The sequence below is a fragment of the Glycine soja genome, chromosome 4, assembly GCF_004193775.1.
Source record: "Glycine soja cultivar W05 chromosome 4, ASM419377v2, whole genome shotgun sequence".
NCBI lineage: Eukaryota > Viridiplantae > Streptophyta > Magnoliopsida > Fabales > Fabaceae > Glycine > Glycine soja.
The window spans coordinates 46066236-46088363 of NC_041005.1; the positions used below are offsets into that span (position 1 = coordinate 46066236).

The 22128-nt window shown below is 30.0% G+C and overlaps 1 protein-coding gene and 1 long non-coding RNA gene across 2 annotated transcripts; one reads left to right on the forward strand and one right to left on the reverse strand.

Moving 5' to 3' along the window:
- Positions 1 to 1687: 1687 nt before the first annotated feature.
- On the forward strand, positions 1688 to 4678 carry LOC114409922 (TOM1-like protein 5). Its single transcript, XM_028373593.1, has 5 exons — positions 1688 to 2617; positions 2828 to 2903; positions 2981 to 3066; positions 3992 to 4147; positions 4255 to 4678. Exons 1-5 carry the CDS (start codon positions 2604 to 2606, stop codon positions 4394 to 4396), a joined length of 474 nt encoding a protein of 157 aa, XP_028229394.1. The 5' UTR covers positions 1688 to 2603; the 3' UTR covers positions 4397 to 4678.
- A 7656-nt stretch (positions 4679 to 12334) lies between these two features.
- LOC114409923 lies at positions 12335 to 16853 on the reverse strand. Its single transcript, XR_003666244.1, has 3 exons — positions 15432 to 16853; positions 14723 to 14826; positions 12335 to 14559 (listed from the first exon to the last, which is right to left on the reverse strand). It is a non-coding gene; the product is annotated as an uncharacterized LOC114409923 (long non-coding RNA).
- Positions 16854 to 22128: the final 5275 nt, after the last annotated feature.

Here is a 22128-nt window from a genome sequence, read left to right on the forward strand (position 1 = left end):
TTCAACACCTTCGCACGTTTGATATCATTATTTATAGAAATAGAAGTTGAAACAAATATAACATTTCTTTACAATTTGTAAAATTTGTACACTCATCTAGAAGATGTGTCGCATCATCTTTATCATTGCATGATATTTTTTTCTCCTGTTTTGTACTATCTTGACATGAGCAAAAGTAACAAACTATCATGTTACTAACTGTTTAAAATATTTCTACTTGCATTAAGGACGTTGCGTGGAGAAATGCAACCAGGAGGGGAAGGAGGGAGACATATGCAAGAAGAGTGAGAGCAGTTAACGTGCAACGAAATTTAAAGCAAGATTTGTTAGTAAATGTATGCAATTATTTTTTTTTATCGGGTTTCACTTGGTGTCTTTTCTTCATTTTATCCTTTAATTAATACACATATTATTGTTGTAGTTAAAAAAAGAGTAACAAACAAGAGTAAAACTGAGGGACATAAATGTATACGAAAATGTGGAGACTAAAAGGAAATTAGGAAATTGTATTTCTTTTATCTATTGTTATAGATAAGAAGTTAAGAAACTCAATATTTTTTTAATTCACAATTATTTGATATCTCAAATTCATCTCAATAGCTACCAGAACATTCTTGAAGTTCAAGTTATCTAATGGCCTCAATTGAAGTTTTTAAACAGTCTATTTTCGAAATTTCTTGTAATGTGAAGTTCTCAAACTATTTTTGCAACGTGTGATATCATTTTTTTTTTACCTTTTTTATATGAAAAATCAATTATTGTTTGACAACTCCTCTTTAATAAAGATATATCTTCCTAATTTTATATAATTTTTTAGGATAAAATTTGGGTCAAAGTCTTTGTATTCTACTAAGTGTTTCATTTAAAAGATAATACATGGATATTTTTTTCCTAATTATAAATGTCTTATGTTAAATATCTATTACAACTTTTTACAAAAAATCATAAAAACTTGACAAAATAATATATATTTTTTATTTTTTAATTTCTTCTTATTTTTATTTTATTATATAATTGGACAAAAAAATAAAGAAAAGAGAAAAAACTATAAACGACGCATGTATGCGGGCCTAATCATGTTGCATTTGGAGAACTCTTGTGTGCCTTAATTGATTCCCTGGTCCCTTGCTTGCCTTCCTCAATCCTAATTCTAGTATTATGATGGGAAAAAAAGTTTTTATTTGCATTGACTTTTATCCTTATACAAAAACAAAGTAAAAGCACATTATGAAAAAAGCACAGGAAACCGTAAGAATCTTGGACAGAGTGAGGTGTTTTAGAGGCCCAAAAAGAAGAAGAAATGAGATTTTACCATTTAAAAACTCCTATCTCTTTATCCATTTTAGCCATCCCATTTATTTCCTGGACATGACATTTTCATTTATTTTTCCATCATTTTGTAGTATTGATCTCAACTTTTGGTATGACATTTCCAATTTTTATTTCTATCTTAAGTTGTAATACATATACTTGGTTTACTCTTACTTAAATAGAAAGACGGTCTATAATTAATTATAATATTTTATTTTGTTAAAAATAAATTAATATGATAATTTATTCAATGATACTTAAATTCATTAATAATGTGATTAATTGTTTAGAGATTTCATCTAATTCTGATTATTGTGGAAAAATAGTGTCGACCTAATCACCGGGCCTATAAAGACTTGCATTTGACGAACATTCGAAGAATAGGTGCTGAAATTGTGGAATGCAGCCAGGAAAGCAATAATTGATCTTGTTGATCCCAAAGTCTGAACACTTCAGTGACTCTGCCAGCATTTGCATCTTCAATGGTGGCAAACCTTTGCGGAATCTGAACCTCATGAATAAAATGAAGCAAATTATAACCATGAATTATAGGTTCCACCTGCGACTTCCAAAACAGATAATTTGTCGAATCAAGCTTTTCAGTAATGATGTGATTTAGATTGGTGTTCACTGGAACAGGATGCACAGGTGGCACAGCACCGCTGTGCGGTGGATTGGGGTCACCACCACCACCAGTAACAGGTGTAGCCATGAGTGAACGAAGAAAAACAGCCAAACACCACACGCGGAAACAGAAAATACAATCGCACAAGCAAAGAACAGAATCGCAAAGCAGGAAAAACGAACCAAACAGAATCGGAATCAATGCAGAAACATCTTGTGATGAACTCTGATCGTAAGGAAAAACTCAATCGCACCACAAAAATTGGGAAAAACAGATTGAATCGAGCAAAAGGCCCAGAAAAATCAACTCAGTAGAGTGAAAGGCTCAGAAAGGAGAAGAGAATCGAGCAAAGCTCGGAAAAAGAGAAAATATCAGAGATTCTTCTTCTAGATCGAAACCTGAAGCTCTATGATACCATGTTGAGTTTCTGTTATTGATTCGGAATGTGAAAAATTAGTTACAACAGTTTGCATCTCTCTGTATATAGAGATCAACAGAAAACTAACTACAGCAGTTAATCCATCATGGTTAACTGTGAACTAACCAAACAGAAGTGAGAGCTGTACAAACACAGCTGTGCAAACCAAAATACAAAGAGAAGAGTAAGATACTCTAATAGTGATTGACAGGATCTGTAGAAACCCTTTGCTAGACAACTCTAATCTAAATGATTTTATTATGGTAAGAAGAATTATTTGCTTTGGTTAGAGGATGGCAACTGGGATAATAAGATTTAGCCAAATACAATTTGTTTTTTATCAAATGAAATGAATGATGAGAGACAGTTTCAAAATCTATTTTAGGGTTGATTTTTTTTTCTTAATTTCCTTTATAAGTTCATTCTGAAATTATTTGTTCAAATCTTCCTTTTCATCTAATTGTATCTTGCAGCATTATTCAAAAGGCTAGCAATGCATTAGAAGTACTAAAAGAGGTCCTTGATGCTGTTGATGCTCAAAATCCTCAGGTGAGTGCCGAGAGTTAGTTATAGAATCTGTAAATAGTTACATTCTAACTTTTGCTTTATAAATGGTTTATTTTCAGGGAGCAAGGGATGAATTCACCCTTGACCTTGTAGAACAATGTTCTTTTCAAGAACAAAGGGTTATGCATGTTGTGATGGCTTCTCGGTAAGGCTACTTGAAAATTTTCTTTTCTTATTTTTTGTCTATACAATTTCCTTTTTTCTCCTTTGTAGACTTGAGATGATTCAGATCAGAGGGTGGATGTCCAATTCCTTTTCTTATAGTCTGTTGGTAGCTCTAAGAAATTTGCTTTGATACGCATTCTTTTCAAATTGGCAATCCCTGAAAAGAAAACTATGTAGGCTTTGTTTAATAATATATACTCGGTAGATTTTAGGTGTTGATCTGTTAGACCCCTGAGGTCAAGGCAAGAAAGCTGATAATTAGATAGAATCTAATTAATAGAATTCAATTCTGATACAATTAGATAGGATCTGTTAGGATTTATTTCTGTTATTTAGTCTCATTCATTCCATTACCCAGTTTCTTTGCTTTAGACAGGATTTTTTCCGTTAAGATTTAGCTTCCTTGTTTAGGGTTGTCTCTTCTATAAAAGAGGATGAATTCTAGTATTGAATAACAAGAACTATTTTGGGTTTGTGAAACTTGGAGATTCACTACCTCCCAAAGCACCAGTAGCATGGTAAGATCCTTGCAGGTTCTAGAAAAGTATAAATTTGGTTTTTATGTTCTTCTTATTTTCTAAGGAGAAGGGCAAGGCAGAATCTTAGATGTACACATGCATGTACACTTTATGAGACAAGCACAAGAGATGTAGTCATGATAAAAACTTTTTAATTTTTTTAACAAATATGTCAACAAATGGTTACTCAGTAATTAGAATTTGAACATATTTGACGGGTTGAGAAATTAATTATACCTAAACTGGAATTACTTTTAACAAAAATTCTTTTCTTGCAATTTTCCCTAATATTTATGTATTTGCAGATGCACAAGCACAACACAGGCATTTATTAGTATTGTATGGTTAATTTGTTCCTTAAATTGGTTATGCATTGGTCTTTTGTAGGGATGAAAGGATAATTTCTCGAGCAATTGAATTGAATGAGCAACTTCAGAAAGTTCTTGCAAAACATGATGACCTTCTTGCTGGCAGAGTTACAATGACCACCACTCGATTTGACCATGAGGAGGAAGAGGAGGAGCCTGAACAGTTAGTCCAAAGGTGTGCCTTCCCTGTTTTTGGAATTCAATTTATTACCCTTTTGTAACGAAGGATAATACTAAATTTTCAGAAAGAAATTTCATATCTGTATGTCTAATCCCTTGCAGATTACTGGCGGGAAGGGAAAGGCTTGTGCAAGGGCCTGAAGATGAGGACACTGAAACCGACATCCCTCGTTTGGGTTTGCTTAGAGAGAGTCCACTAATACGACCACCCACTCTCAATAGAGTCACCATCCCGAGAAGTTGATACTCGTTCTCCACCAGTTGTGATCCCGCCATCTCGAGAAGCTGATTCCCAATCTTCACCTGTTGTGATACCACCTCCTCGGTCGAAACAGAATGGGGAGGTTCCTCATCCAGTGGCAATTCCACCCCACCTGCAAAGCACATTGAGAGGGAGAGGTTTTTTCAGGAGAACAAGGATGGTTCTAATTTGTCTGGCCACATGAGAGGTATCTCCTTACATAGTCGTAATGGCAGCAGCTCTCGAAGTGGAAGCATTGATTTTAGGGACTGATCTCTTGACAACAGGATCTCTTTTAGTTTTTCTTTTTCATTTTTGTCTAAATTTGGAGTTGGTATTATTTAAGCCATGAGGAATGGGTGATTTCTCATTTAGTCTTAGTGAGTATGGAGATGGGAGGAGGAAAGGGAAGCCGAATCAGCTTGAGTTTAGACATAGATATTACTTGTAAGGCTCTCTCAGAGTATGTGCCATGACATGAGGTTTGCAAGTTTCACGTGCAAGTGTTATAGCTGATAATGGTCTTTCTTCTTATCGAAAGCATTTTAAAACCTTCAGCACCACTTTTACTTGTTTGTCTATGTTATCTTATTGGATTAAATTACAATTTTGGTTATTTTTTTAGTTATTTTATTTTAGAGAATTTGTAGTTTTGATCAAATTCTTAATTTCATATACGCTTATTTCTTTTACTGTATATGTTTTAATTAATTAAATTATTTTTTTATACTACCCTAAATCTAAGGTTTAATTAAATACAATAATAAAACATATGTAAAGCTGAATATTGGACTAAAATGGTAGATTGTAGATTTTTTAAAATAAGAAAATTGAAATTGCAAAAAATAAAATAAAATAGATAAATCAAAATTATGGATCAAGAAACTAAACAAAGATTGAAATTAAGTCTTTTTATTCAATAAAGCGAGATCATGCTAGGTTCAGAACGAGCTCCAATTTCTTACATAATAGATTTGTTGTTTTTCAGGTTACACGGTAAATTTGTCTTTTGCTTTGAAGTGTTATCATATCCTTAAATTCATGCATATAATCGAGAAAAAATTGTAAAAATGAAAAATCTAATAAAAACGAAGAGTCGGTCATATAATGCTAAGGATTAAAATGATAATAAAAAATTGAGTATTACAATAAAAAATTTAATATAGTAAATTTTTATACTATCAATAAAATAATAAATAATTCTGAAGTAAGTAATTTTTTTTCAAATATCCCATTAATATGATAGCAACAAAGAATGAACAGGGAGAGGAAATTTGTTTTTCCTTTATTATAATTCAAACTCATTACAATAGTGAATAGCAACTTTAGCATCTCTCTTAACTCTCTTGCATGTGACTCAAAGTTTCTGTTTGATGAAACATTCAAATTGTCCAGTGCCACTAATTTTAAAGTGGGGCTAATGCCAGGAGGATGATATAGCCACTTCCAGCCACCATAGGGTTCCTTAGTACATGATAGGTTGTTGTTAGTATTCTATGTCAAAAATAATTCACCTCATACTATCACATAGATTAAAGAATTAATAAAAAAAACATTTTTATTAGAAGGTATAAAATTATGTTTTTTATAATTTTTACCATAAATATATGTTTTTAATTTTCTTAATCAGAGTGTTTAAAATACGAAGGAGGATCACGTGACTCTTTCATTTTTTATAAAAAAATTAAGGGTATTAAAGATTTGTTGAATTTGTATAAGTGGAAGAAGAATGTGTAGATTTTCAAACAGGATTGAAAAATTTGTAGAATTTGTTAGATTTGAAGAATTTTTATGAGGGTTGATTCAAAGAGGGTCCTTAATACCATTTGCTCTCTCAAGGTAAACCAGTATAAAAATTTTGATAATAGGAAAGCTTTAAAATCCATATAAAGTTTGATAGAAACTCACACCACATCATGCTTAACTCTTTGTACAACTTCACCCAACTTTTAAGTCTAAGGAAGGTTCATAGATCTCCACATTTTCTAAAGATGTATTTAAACAAATTTAAAACAAATTTTAATTTTCATAATAAATGTATTTAAAAATTACTACATATTAATATTATATCAATAATTAATTAAATAAACTGACAAATTTTGATAATTATACAGTATTATATATTCATATTTACTATTTTTATATTTCATAGTTATTAGTATTTGAATAAAAAAAAAAGAAATATATAAAATAATTAACTTAACTTTGAAATCATTAATGATATTAGTATAGTTTTATAGTATAAAGTCATAACAATGGTTCTAGGAAAAAAAGTCATAACAATGATGTGAATAAACTTCACACTTATATAATTTTTTACTCACAACTTAAGTAAAGGAGACAAAAAAAAGCATGATCAAACATTTATTTATCATAACAATGATGTTGATGTTGAATGACCTCTACCACTACTTTTGTTGTCTACTTATTGATACTTTATATTTTTCATATTTAATATTTAAAAAACTGACATAATTTCTAAAATGCAACATCATTCATTGTTAACAATGTTAAATCTTTTACAATAAAGATCAAAATGGAACTAAAAATTTGTATAAGTACTAAAACATATAGTTTTTTTTAGGTGTTTTTTTTTTAGGTGTATAGACTAAAATATAAAATTTGTGCAACTATAATTATAAGAACAACATATAAAAAGGTGTCATTATAAAGACTAGAATGTAAAGCACAGCCCATGTCACATCAACATCTATTGATGACTTCAATTATTTTTGAATGATCGAGATCAAAACAAAACTCAAAGTGCTTATCTAAAAATTAAATCTTTCTCTAAAAAATAATATAAAAATTAAAATCAATGATTTTTAAATATATAGACTAAAATATAAAATTTTTATAATTATAAATACTAAAGGAGTAATTAAACCTAAAAATGAGATTTAAATTTAGATTTGAATTTAGGATCATGAAAGTTACATAAATCCTTTACATAAGTGCCATCTGAATTCAACAATGTATTTGCGCTTAGCTTTTATCATAATATTCTTATTTCATTTTCTTCTTAGGTGATAAAGTAATATAAAATTTAAGAAATCTGTCATAACTTTTTTTTTTCATAGCTTACTTTGTTCGTCATTTAGTTAACTTCTTTTTATCATATCATTCATTTGTCAATTTTTTTATCTCTTATTTTACTATGAAAATATTGTAAGAAAGTAAGGACGGTGAGAATATCATTAATCAAAAGTCAATATGCGGCTCAAAGAGCATTTACATATGAGCACCTAATTTATTATTACCTCCATATGTCAATGCTCGGACATAACTATATTGTGTAGATGTCAAAGTGTTGGTATATTTTGTACGTGTAAGAACACAAACATTGTCTTACATGTACAAAATACCAACGTCCGATACCTACGAAATAGCAACGCGAGACACAAATATATAGTTATGTCATAGCATTTACATATGGAATCTCTGTACATCAGTAGTAATGAGTTTCTAAAAGGACATGTTACTTGGATCTTTCATGGTGAACAAGTTTGCCCATCTAGTTTTGTAGGTACATCCCAAGTGGAAGGGGAGTTTGACCATGACTTGGATACATTGGTTCATGATGCATTCACAATGCATGCAACTAATGAGAGTAATGATACAAATATAAATATGGAGGATGGAGATTCTAGAGCACTCGTGAATGGGCCTAGTGTTCAACAATCCGAAGACAACAATAATTCAGATAAGTTCTATGAGATGTTAAGGGAGGCAGAGCAAAGTCTTTATAAAGGTGGTAAGAAGCTTACAAAATTGTCAAGACAACAAAGAATCTTGTAGGGTTTCCATGTTGAAGATAGGGTCACACCTAGATAGAGAAGTGTGACATGTTGAAGTCCACTGAATAAAGATAGTGTCGAGCTAAACTTTATAAGTGGACAACAATCCTCAACTTACAAGTTGGTTTTGTAGGGTTGAGACAAATTATTGTTTTCAAAATATGAGGACTTCATTCCTATTTTTATTGTCCTTACGCACATCCTAATTGTGCAATGTTACATGCAAGTTGAATAAACCAATCTAATCATGGTCTTATGTGTATTTATTTAATAAATAAGAATGACAAAGCAACAAGCACTAATGGCATTGCATGGGAACCAAGAATCTTCCCAGACGGATTCATGAGATGGTTTTTCTTTTTTATATTTTTTAATATTAAATTGCTTAATACAAATAGGATGATTAATTTTTTAACTAATGTTAGACAACAAAGGCTAAGGGAGTACAACCTTCCAGGGCAGAAATTTATATTGACACTAGAACTCGAAAAGATAGAAGTATTATTACTGAAAAGACTACTATTGTAATTATAAGAATTTTAATTTGTATTTCAATACTTTTTCTTTGTTTTGCTCAATTTTCTAATAGAAGGTTATGGGGTGAGAAGGAGTAACTAATGTGGAGATGAGTTTTGTTTAATGACATTGAAGTATTGAGGTTATAATGACATACTATTAGGTGTCACTGTATACCCTCTCAAAGTTGATGCCAAAAATATTCGTAGGACAAAGTCTTTTATACATCTACCTACGGATTTTGAACATTGATGTCTGTATACGTCATTTTTTTTCCTTGTAGTGATGTGAAGAAGAAGATGCTTCATTGACCATTATTACACTATTGATCGAACCCAAAGGTGATGTGTTGGCTAATTTATTAAAATTGTTATAACCGTGATATTTATAATATTTATGGTATATTAAAATGTATAATATATATTTTTTTAATTTTCTTAATCAAAGTGTTTAAAATACTAATTAACAAAGTATCACATGACTCATTCATTTTTCCATGAAAAAGTTAAGGATATTAAAGATTTGTTAAATTTTTATGAGTGGAAGAAGAATTTGTAGATTTTTAATTATTATTTTATAAACTCTTATAGTTTTAAATGTTTTCTAAAAATTCAAGAATTCCTTTAAAATCTTATAAATTCTCTTCAAATGAATTCATATTTTTTTATAAATTTATTAAAATCTAATATGCAAAATCTGAATTAGTCTTTTAAAATCTATATGATATTTTGTGCTAAATCTTTTTAAAAAAATTATAATCAAAATACGCCTCGTACACATTTTTTTGGTGATTAAAAGGGAGGAGATAGAGTTCTAGAAACTTATTTGAATGTGAATTATATTAATATGGATGCATAGAATTCAAGTATGCTCTAATTCTTTTCAATTAAACACAGATTATGTGATGGAAATGATAAAGGCAGTTATATTATGGATCAAAGATAGGATAGTAAATGTCACTCCGTCATTTTATGAGTAGTTGTCTCTAATTCATTACTAAGCTTGTCTTCTTATGCTATTGAAGTTACACACAAATAATAGAGATTATAAAATTCCTTTAATTTGTGTTATATATTCAACCGTACATTTTAATCCAACAAATTCTATCTTGGGTTGATTCAATTTAATTTATAAATTTAAAATTAACTTAACCATGAAATCCAATTAGATCTATTTTAACCAAGTTGATGGTTTTTCCTTTAAATCTAACTTTTGAATAAAAATTACTCAATTTGAGATATATGCAAACATAATCAAATCAAATTAAAAATGGACAAGTTTGATGTGTTGGCTGACGTTTCTATGTCTTCCTTTCTTGGTATCCCTTGTATCATTTCTATTTAATCTCTTTATTTGCATATTAAAAAAAGTGAGTTTGAAACATGTTATTATATTATATTATTAAAAAATATTTATTAAATAATTGTTATAATTTTAAATATAATAAACACTTTTATCAAATATTTGCATTTATTTTACTTCTTTGAATGATAATCACAGTTATTAATATGTGTCATTAAAGGATTTGGATCTCTCCAGTAACTATTTTCTTTAGCCTCTTTTCGTTATCTGTCTCTTTAGATTTTAGTTCCTGTCCGTCTCTTTATTATTTGCTCATTTTCTCTATCCAAAAACTAGGATAAACATAAGAACGTGGATTGATTATTGATATCAGATCACCATGTCAAAAAGTTTGTTTGTTGGGAATTGAATTTTGATTTGCGAGAAGAACGTGGATTGCCGCACGAAGCAATGAAAAAAGATGGGAGGGAAAGCATGGTTCCCAAATGAGCAAATATTAGTGTTTTTATTGACATTTCATTCACTTATAAATAAGGACATTCGCCATAGTATATTGTACAATATTTTTCATTCAATTAACCTATTTTTTTAATTTCAATCAATTAACCTATATAAGCTTCGAACATGCATTTTATATCTATAATTTATTTACACCGGTGATATGTTTGGCTGGGAGATAGAAAAATAATTACTTCTGCCACGTTCCAAAATATGGAGAATTTTACATATATTAGGTGCATAGGTGTATGTATTACAACAATACACCAACTAACTAAAAATTCGCCTCAAAATATTTTGCTGATGCGGATTTAATTTATGCGCTGCCATAAGTCACTGGTAAATGATTAGGTGCATTGTAGTTTTCTTTACTAAAAAGAAAGAGAAAATAAAGGCTGAAACATATAATGCTTGAAATCCAGTAGCCTGCATTTGTTGTATTTGTATCATAAATAAAATTAGGAAATTTGTTTTTTTATTGTCCCTTTTTAAGCCCTTCACCTATATCATTTTTATGATTTTTAAGAAATGTGTTCACGATTAAATATTAATACAATTATTATGTAATATCATTTTCAATGAAAATTATAAAGATCCAACTTGAAAAAGAACATAGAAGTCAGATCCTAAAATTAGAGGGAGTTGAATGGATTAAACAATTAATAACACTACGGCAATTGACAAACTAGTATTTGATGTAGATGTGGTAAACTATATGTTCACTTTTTCTCAAGATTATGGATCGGCTAATTATTATATCGAAGATTTAACAAATCTGATGAGGTTATGTAAAATTTCGTAATGGAGGGGTGAGCATTGTTTAGAGCCCTATAAGCATGTATGCCGTAGGGATTGGAGTGGTCAAACGAAGCAGCTAATTCTTGGTGCAAAGACCAAAATTACGTAGATTTGCATGAAAATGACACGAGAATTATTCGGATTTGGGCGTGCAAAAGTTTTAACGACTAGGACTTCTATTGTGAAATTTGACCAAACATAACCTTGGGTTTTCAGCATTTGCATGCTTTTTTTTTAATAATAATATCCCTTTAGTTCTTTTCTGTATCAGTCATGCTACCTATGTTTTAGGTTTAAATTCAAAATTTGTCCTCTATTTTATTAAATCTAACCATTCAATCTTAAATATTGACTAAACTAAAAAATTGATCAATAATAATTGTAAAATTTGTTATAAAATACAATATTAATAAGTTTTATGTAAAAATAGTTTAAATTTTAAATTTTATTCTTTTTAATTTATTATATTTTTATAATCTTATATATTATATTTTAAAACATAATATATAAGATTAAATTTTATTTTCATATAAATTAAAATATGCATACTTATATAAGCTTTATTTTTATTTTATATATTATATTTTTATAATCTTTTTTTATTTTTATCACACTATTCAAAACTTATTTTATACAATAAATATATAATATAAATTTTATCTTTAATTTATTTTTTATATAAATTATAATTTCATAAAATGAAAGTATTTTATTATCTTTAAAAATATTTAATTATGTGATTTAATGACAATATTTTTTTTACCTATTAAGATATTATTGCTATTTATTATAATAGTATTTTTTGTTTATAATTGACTTTATTTAATCGAGTACGTAATTTTGTCAAAGGAGCTGTAAGTTGTACGAGCTGTATGAGTTAGTGATATTAGCGGTGCTACAGCTTGAAAAAATGACTAAAATTCATGATGGATTTTTATGCGTATTGATCAAGTCTGAATTGATAAGTCTTAAAAGTGTTTGAATTTATAGTGACGGGTATCTTTGGTTCTATATCTAGGAACACCAGAAGTATGCAACATTTCTTTTAGGTGACAACAATGGTAGTTAGTTCACATTCAACGAACTCATAAACACACACCCTATCTCACCAGCAACCCAACATCAACTTCTGAAAACTACCTATCACAAGACAAATTATTTTCCATGTTCATGTATATACCGCCGAATCTTCAGCAAAACACACGACCAACGCCTGAATTCCATGTAAATAGAAAACATTGACATTTCCTAACATTCAACCATCTTAAGCATTTAAGTTTTTTTAAGACCCGATTGGAAAGCCAAAAACAACTCATTAGTGAGAATTTGACCAGCACTCCTCTCCATGGAATGGAAATTTGTTTCTACAATAACATCCCCATAATCAAAATAATCAACTTCAATCTCTCGGTATCGGAAATAGGTCAAACACCTATGAAATTGCTCCACAAAATCAATCAAGTTAGTTCTTGAATCAACATATTTTCCAATGTGGTCATGTAAGGCTTCACAACGTGATGCCATCCTAATACCGGCAAAGAAATTCCCACAAATATGCGCAGGAGACCACATCCTCCTTTTGACATATAACTCATTCAACCAAGTATTATCCTGCAGCCCGAACCTGGACACCATTTCATTCCATTTTTGTTCAAATTCAGACGCCTCAAGTTCAATTAACATTAGTCTTTTCAAGAAAGGCAAAATGTCAGTGTTCTTCAAATGACTTTGTGCATTCCTTATCAAATGTCATGCACAATGCCGGTGAAATGCATTTGGGAAAACACGTCTAATTGCATTGTTCATTGCGACATCACCATCTGTTATAACTGAAGATGGAGCTTTTCCATTCATTGCTTTCAAAAATTATTCCAACAACCATACATATGTCTCTGCAGTCTTGTTCGTTACAAAGTTGTTGCACACACTATAGTCTTATTGTGATGATTAACGCCCGATAGCACCACAAAAGGACATAGCTACTTATTCTTCTTATAAGTTGCATCAAATGCTAATACATCTCCCAAGACTTGATAATTCTTTTGGCTTTCACCATCACACCAAAAAAGATGTGGCAGATTGTTGTCATCATCCACACTGTACGACACATACAGCATTCGGTTCTTTGCCCCAAACCCTTTAGGAACTTGAATGCACCTTGCACATCAGACTTGTGTTTTCATCTTTGTCTCTCAACTTGATTATAAATCTCTTTTCTAAAAACTCGGACATTCTCATATCCACTAGTGTTTGCAAACGCACCATACATATGTGAAGGGCGAATCCCTACTTTTTGAAAATTCTGAATTTTAATTATATCAGTTGTTGTCATCTTCCTACGGGCAGGTAGCAATGCACAACGCTTTGCATCCAGCATCTCATGTTTGTGATCAAAATTTAACATTGTGACATACCACTGACCAGTAACAGTGTGAACATGAACACAGAACATTGCCTCACACCCACATCATGTTAATTGTCTGGACTTCCGCCTTTTCGTTTCCAAGGTTAAACCATTCTGTTTATGGAACCTAGCTCGAGAGCAAACAAACGTTTGCTGCAATGTTTCACCGTTAACATTTTTCACAACATTGCCTTGCGTACCAAAAAACCAGAAAGTCTACCCAACCAGTTATAGAATTCAAATGCAATTTCAATATCAACAAATTCTAAACTCTCCAGAACATCAAATGTTAAATTTGCAAAATCAAATGAGTAGATGTCACCTGGACCATTAAGAATTATGGGATCTGCATCACAATTTACATCATCACACCCAGCATGGTCATATCCTGCATAGACATGAACAGCATCATCCTCTTCGCCATCATCCTGTTCTGCCTCATTTTCCTCATCATCCACATTCTCTTCGTCCCCATTTTCATATAAACCACTGCCGCCAACAAACAGATTGTCCACTTCAAACTCTATGTCCTCCAAACCCTACCAATAATCTGATAGCAATTCAGCGGAGTTTGTCTGAAGGTTGTTGCAGCAGATGGCTTGATTCAACATAGCAGCTTCTAGAATCTGTTCCTTTGCTTGTTATCACTTTGCACGTTTTATTTTAGTGGCAATATTCAAAAGTTTGTTATAACAAACTTTAGATATTTTGTAAGAGCAATCTATAAATAAGGAACAGAGTGAATAATAAAGGTATCAGAAAACTTATCTTGCATTTTCTTAGCTTCCTTAGTTTCCTTTCCTTAGCAGTAGCAGTAGAATGGAATAGTGTTTCGTATCAATTGGTCCGACCTGCCGGATAGCAATTCAGCAATTCTGTGTGGTTTGGTGTTCTGTGTGGTGTTCTGTTTTTTGAGCGGTGGGTGTTGACAGCAATTCAGCAACAGAACACCACACAGGCCACATTGCAGAAGCTACTAACAGGCCAAGAAGAGTGAGTAAGAAGCCCACTTACTTGCAGGACTTTATTTGAGTTTCAATTGCGCGAAGGCTCCAAGTTCTTGTAGAATCTTCCTGAGTTTGTTACAGCATTCCACTAGTTTGTTGGTAGTGATAATTCTGTTACAGCAATTTGCATGAATTTCTGTTAGCTATAGTAGTATAAATATGTAAAAGAAGTGGAATGAATAATCAATCAGAACAATTATCTCAATTAGTCTTCCTTCTTAGTACTTAGCAGTAGTATAGCATAGCACTTAGCAGTAGTATAGCATAGCAGTAGAGTAGTTTCGGTTCGTATCATAATCACAAAAAAAAAAAAAAAAACAAATATCAAGCAAATCCTATTTTCAAAAAAAATCAATCCATCGCCGTAACCAATACTAGGAACTCACATGTAACTCTCTTTCCATAGCCAGAAATGGTCAAGTTAACCACTATTAGCAGTCCAACTATGTTATTACATGTAGATGAAAACGTCTAATCATTATTCATCATTACAATCAAACAATTTAATCCAAATATACTTATTCTACTAACAAAATAACAAAGGAACCAACGATTAATAAAATAATTATATGCTACACATAACGATTCCTATCGTCTCACATAAACAAAACTCAAATCAAACCCAAATTTAATAAATGCCTATGGGTCTCAAAATCAATAACATTCAATGTTAACTGAAGTTAACTATCATAAATCTTATTGAAATCCAACCCTACCTGGATGCCTCAACCGTCACAACAATATCAACAAAAAGTCCATGCACTGTCACTTTCTTCAGAAACGACAATTTCGAAGAAGGAAAACGGCATAACACAAGACGGCGACGGAAACCAAATCATCACACTGCGCCATTCCTCACCGATCCACGAACAACCATAGTTTCAACTTTAGTCGAGTATGCCTACAAACGTTGTCTTCTGAAGGCAAATCTCCGGCAAATAGGGTGAATGGGTGATACACAAGGAGGATAAAAAAGCGAGTCTAGGTCAACACAACTGCAATCCACGTCAACATGGTCCACTTACCACTGCAGCCGGTCACCCACCTACAATCACAACCACAAACAAAAAGCGCTCCACATCCAACGGCTGAGGTTACTTGGGCACGGTACAAGACCCATGACACTAGTGCATGCTAGAACTCGTATGTGAAGACCCCAATCCCAAATGCATTGAAGGGCATCTCTGACTTTCTCTTACTATCATTGATTTTAACATTTTTTCCTCTCTTATTTTTTTTATTAAAATTCTCTCCTCCTTAATTTCTTTCCCTCCTTTAGTTAAATATTAATATAATATTAAATAGACAAATAAATGAATTTTATTATCTCGTAAACATTTCCCTCCTTATTCCATTTTTTATCTCATGAGTAGGAGGAAAAATTTATGTGGATTCTGTTTTTGTTTCCTCACACATCACATCACATCCTGTTTTCTCAATAATCTATACACCAACTTAGAAATATATAATTTTCTTGTTTCCTTCTCTCCGTTCTTCGCTTCTTTCTTTTTTTCCTATCCGATGAAGCTGTATAGATCCGAGTATTTATTCTGCGTAACAGACAGCCACAGAGCATGCAAGAGCTACTTTACACATTTAAATTATAACAAAGTAAAGAAATAGCTTTAGAACTTGAAATACATACATAAGTGACGTTATTGGATGCATGAGCAGAACCATGTCCAGATGATTCACAAGTAACTATTGAATAATGATACAATTACTTTGTTATAAACTTAAACGACAACATAGAGGCTATAACATTTTGGAAATTGGAAGGCTACTTAACATCTGAACACCATGGTATGTAGTACATACTACAACCCTGAGAGTTAGGAGATGGGAAAATTAAGCATAATAATATACAGTTTTTTGTTAAGAGGAGGGAGAAAAAGAGGTTAATCAAAGAGAGTTAACTGGGGCATGTATTAGCAGGTTGGAAGGTACACAAAGCTATGCAAGCAAGTAAGAGAATGGCAAAAGAAGCACCATCTTCTTCCATATTGGAGCTGCTCCTCTTGAACATGCCAATTTTCCCTTTGTTGCACTGAATCTGCTTCTTTATTCTATTCCTCTTCTTTGCTTCTTCCACTTTAGACACCATTGTATGTTTCCTTCAAGACAGAGAGGGATCAATTATGTTGTGCATGAGAAAGTGCTATACATGCACCTACTCCTTTTATAGAATTCCAATACAAAAATGCCCTTGTTTTTGCCAATTATTACTTAGCCAGAATTTACTCCTATAAGTGAAAGATTGGCCCATCTTCAAATTATAAAAAATACGGATAAATGCCATCATAAAAAATTTCGAATGTAGGACCATGTTGGAAACTTGGGGATAAGAATGTGGTACTATTGACACTTGACATATCTTTCGGCTTACAGCTACACACCACCTACCATACCTCAGATCTCTACTTTACACTGATACGTCAATCTTGAATTCCAAGATTGGCGGCAAATTTTGTAAATGTTTAGTATTTGAGTATAGATCAATTCTACAACCATTAATTCCTTCCGCTCCCGGCGCCAAATAAAACGTGTATGCACTGAAATTGCGGTTGTATAGTGCATTGTATTATTTGTATATTAATCACATTTTTTGGTAGCTAAAAAATTTTGGGAGAAAGATGGTGTCTCACTTTAAATTAAGAAAAGCTTTTGGACTAAATATTTAGATAATAATTATATTTATCTCACCTTTTTTTTTATATAGATGTCTCTCATTTCATTAAGCCAGAAGAATAATATTACTCGCAATGTGACTGTAATTAATATGAAAGACTACATACGATAAAATCAAATATAGAATTTTCCGTTAAATAAACCATCCTCAAAACGTATGAGTACGAATGCCTAACCACTACGTATGCCAACCCATTGAATTATTTACCTCACCTTAATGTTGTGTTTGATATAGTTGAGAAAAATATTTTTGAGAAAAATGAAATAGCACCATGCGAGTTTGGTATGAAAGATGAGCGAGAGACTTTAGATTGCAGGTGGTGGGTCTCACCATATCAGCTTTTATCTCCTAATAATAAATGTATCATTTTTCCCTCGTTAATTATTTTGTTTTGATTTTTTTTAAGTATCACATAACTTATGACTTATTAGGGTAATGTGATATTTTGAGTAGTTCATTCAATTATCTGTATTTTATTTTTTACATATTTTTCTTAAATCAAATAATAAGACATGTTATTTTATTTTAATTAATCTATTTTTTCTTTTTTAATTATCTTTCTATTTTTATCTATTTTATTTTTCTCCTCTAAACCAAACAAACCTAAAAGATGAATAAGGTGTTCAAATTTGTAACCTATCAAATGTGATTCCTTGTATTATTTCACTTGAAATCTTGAATCAACCTCTTTTAGCTTGATAATCACATATACGAGTGGGGATATCATAATGCAATTGCAAATAAAATGAGTCACAATTATCTTTTAAGTTTAAATTTGAGAATAAATATTAGAGGATCTGAGGCAGACAATTCACAAGCAAGAAAAAATTGTTTAATTACAAACAAATACAATCACTATTTTCATTCAAATTCTAATTTTTTTAAGGAAATTCTTTTGTATATTAATGCCAATGGCCATGATAATTCTCTTTGAGTGATGATTAATCAGGATCAAATATCAAGATCGATATTTAATTATTGAAGTCCGTGATTAGTACATCCAGAAGTCTAAGTATATATAGTTATCCGAAGACAACATAACAGGATATATACTTGATACAAAACATTAAAAGTGTGTTTGGATGGAGAAATTTAAAATTTTGATAAATTTTAAATTCTAAGAATTTCAAATACTTTAATTGAAATTCTTTTATTTTCAAAATTTTGTGTTTGGATAAAAAAATTAAAATTATGAGGATGAAAAAAATGAATGAAAAAAAGAGAAAATATGATTGGTGTGCTAGTTATACGTGTTTCTCTATGCTCATATCCGATCGATATTTTAGGAGTTGAGAATGTGTTTCTTGAAGAAGAAATGTAAGAAGAAAATTATAATTTCTTACCTTTTATAAGAAAATTAAAATTTCAGATTTTTAGTTGTTTAAAATTTTGTTTTAAAATTCTAAAATTTTAAATTCTTCATAAAAAGCATCCAAACAATGAATTCTAAATTACAAAAATTTAAATTCTCTGATAAATTACTTTCCTCAATTAAAATTTTTTATCCAAACGTAATCTAAAAGGATTTTAAATTTTAACAACTTATCATTGCATGACCAAAATATTTCGATGAATAAATTCTATACAAAAAAAACAGAGGAAAGATTTACCCTAATGTAAGGAGTAGGTAATTAACTTCGAATTAATATTCACCTTGGTTTAAAGTTGTCTTTTTAAAAGAAAAATAATCTCATTATATTTTATCATGAGATTTTATATTAAAAAAATTATAAATTTATATAACATTTCCCCGAATCTCTATGTCACATCATTCGTGTTATCTAATTCTACACTTTTCTCTTTTATCAAAAACATTGTATAAAAAAGTGTAGAAATAGAATTTCTCTTTTTATCATTTTATGGTTGGGGATATCAAAACATGCCTCAGAAGGATGCAATTCAAAAATCCGTACGTCTCCTGTTCCTCACGTTCATCATCTTTGCGTTTCAATAAATAAATGTTATAATGTTGTACGATTTTACCCCCCCCCCCCCCCCCCCCCCCCAAAAAAAAAGAAGAAAAAATAAATAAATAAATAAAATTGTAATATAATATTCCACTAAATTTTATCAAAAGAAACTTAAGAAAATAATAATTATTAGAAATAAAATATTGTAAACATAAGAATAATTTAATTTCTTTCATTTAAACTAATTAAAAAAGTTTAATAAAATATATTTTATTTTTTTACAGAAAATATATTTGATTATAGTAATCAGTATTCATAAAATATTATACTATGATTTTCAGTGAAAATAAAAATAAAACAATAATACACTATCATATGTCTTTCCATTTATCCATCTTATAACTTTTTGTCGATAATACAATGATTTAATTTGGAAGCAGTATACACATTATGTAATTGTTCTATGTCAATCTAATAATTTATATTTAGTTAAAATTAGATACGGCGCCATTATTAAAAAAATAGAAGATAGGATACAAAAATATTTTTATCTTTATTATAAAAAAAAAGGTGCAAAAAAAGTGTATACGAACATATGTCCACCTTAAGCTTTTAATTTTTATGTACATACACAAATTAATTAATAAATAAGTAAATATAAATAAAATATGTGTACATTTTAAGCTTTCAAGGATTTTTATTAGCCACATATCTATCAAAATTTTTATTTAAAAATCAGGCTAAGTCAGATGGATACAAACTTTTTTTATTTGTAAGAATAAAAATAAATATTAGAAGATTTATAACAAGTAGAGCATCATGATAAACCAACTAATATAAACCCTTTGATAACACAATGATATAATGCGATGTTTCTCATATAATTAGTAAACGTATTGAGGAATTTAAAAATTCATTAATGATGATAACTATTTACAATCATTTTAAACTAAATATATATATATAAGAAATTTTTACTTAAAAAATGAAATTACATTCGTACTAAGCTTACTTTATTTGATCTTTGTATATCTCACATCAATGATTGGTAGCAAATAAAGTAATTTGTAAACCATGAAAACTTTGTTTGCAATGTGTGATATTGAAATATTTGCGTTGTTGCTTTAGGGTGAGCTTTGTCTAACCACCGCTTCCAGCCTAATGATTAGTATCATAAATGCGTGATATATTGCTATCGAGGGAACAAAAAAGGTTAATCAAATTAAATTTGGGGCATACTTAATTGCAGTGTAAGAATCAAACCTTTAATATTTATGTAAGAACAAACTAGATTAGAATGCAAGAGAGTTTTTTTTTTAAAAAAGAAAAAAGAAAAAAGTGATAGAATGAAGACATTCATCCCCAGTAATACTAGACAGACTACCAATATGATATGTTGAAACTATTAGAGGAGATTGCAAGTTATTGTCTAAACTCTAAACTAATGCAAAGACAAAACAAAGTAAAGACTATTGTAAGAACTGTCACAAAACACAAGAGGAGATTGATAGTTTATATATTGAAATTAGTATGTTGAAAAAGAATATGAAATTGAGAATGAAAACAATAGAGAAAAATATTAATCCAAAAAATCTATCCGAGATTGCATACGATCCATTATAAAACACATATATTATAATTCAAATTTCAATTGTATGCTTGATTGATTTACTAAGATCTCCGTAATGAATCACAAGACTTTGAGTAACCAAAATTGAGTAAAGAATTGATCCAAGAGAAAGTTAGTTCCCTGAGTAATGTGGCATAGCCCAGTGCCGTAGTCCTATTTCTTTATCTGTAAACTTTTGATACTAAGTTACTAACAAAGGCTTTCTAGAGCATGATGAAAGACAAAGTAACCAAGCAGGTATGGTAAGCACAAAAGACAAGTAAAAGATTTTCAAAGTTAGTGCATGTTTAGTTCACATTAAATTATCTAAAGTCATATTGAAATATCAATTAATTTGATTTTAAGCAAATCTTGGTATGTTTAATTTTAGATCTAAAATTAATTTTGAGTTGAGGTAACCTAATGCATGTTTGGTATTTTGTTTGACAAACCCAAATGTGCATCAAAGTGGAAGCTTCCAATAGTAATTTGTACGTCTTTCTCTTGGCAAGATTTCAGCTTAGTTTTAAAGCAAATCCAAACTCACTAGTTTTGTGTTGGATCAAAAAAATTATGCTGAATTCTTTACTACTAATTTGCTTTTAGAATAACAGTATTCAAAGATAAATTACTTTACTTCAAAATTAATATTATGTTAACATTCACTCAAACACCTTAGGCTGTAACCATGTTTAGATAAAATATATATATATATATATATATAGAAAGTGGTCATATGAATTGGTTTTATGAAAATGTAGTTCTATTTGTTATATAAATTGACAATTAGTGTGGAATTATGCTGACAATTATGTATGTTATATATAAGAAAAATTGTTTGTTTGAATTTTAAAAAAAAATTACATTGATTGTGACAATTAGATAAAAAGAAAATATAGAAAGTGGTCATATGAAAATGTAGTTCTATTTGTTATATAAATTGATAATTAGTGTGAAATTATGCTGACAATTATGTACGTTATATATAAGAAAAATTGTTTGTTTGAATTTTAAAAAAAATTGATTTTTTATATTGATTGCGACAATAATAGATCTAAAAATAACTTTTTAAATCAGTTGTAGCGAGAACTATGAATTGTGAATTTTTATATCAGTTCTCACTACAACAAATCTAGAAAATACTTCCTATTAATAGTTGATTCTATATCTTCTCAAAATCAATCTAGAAAATTAAATAGAACTGA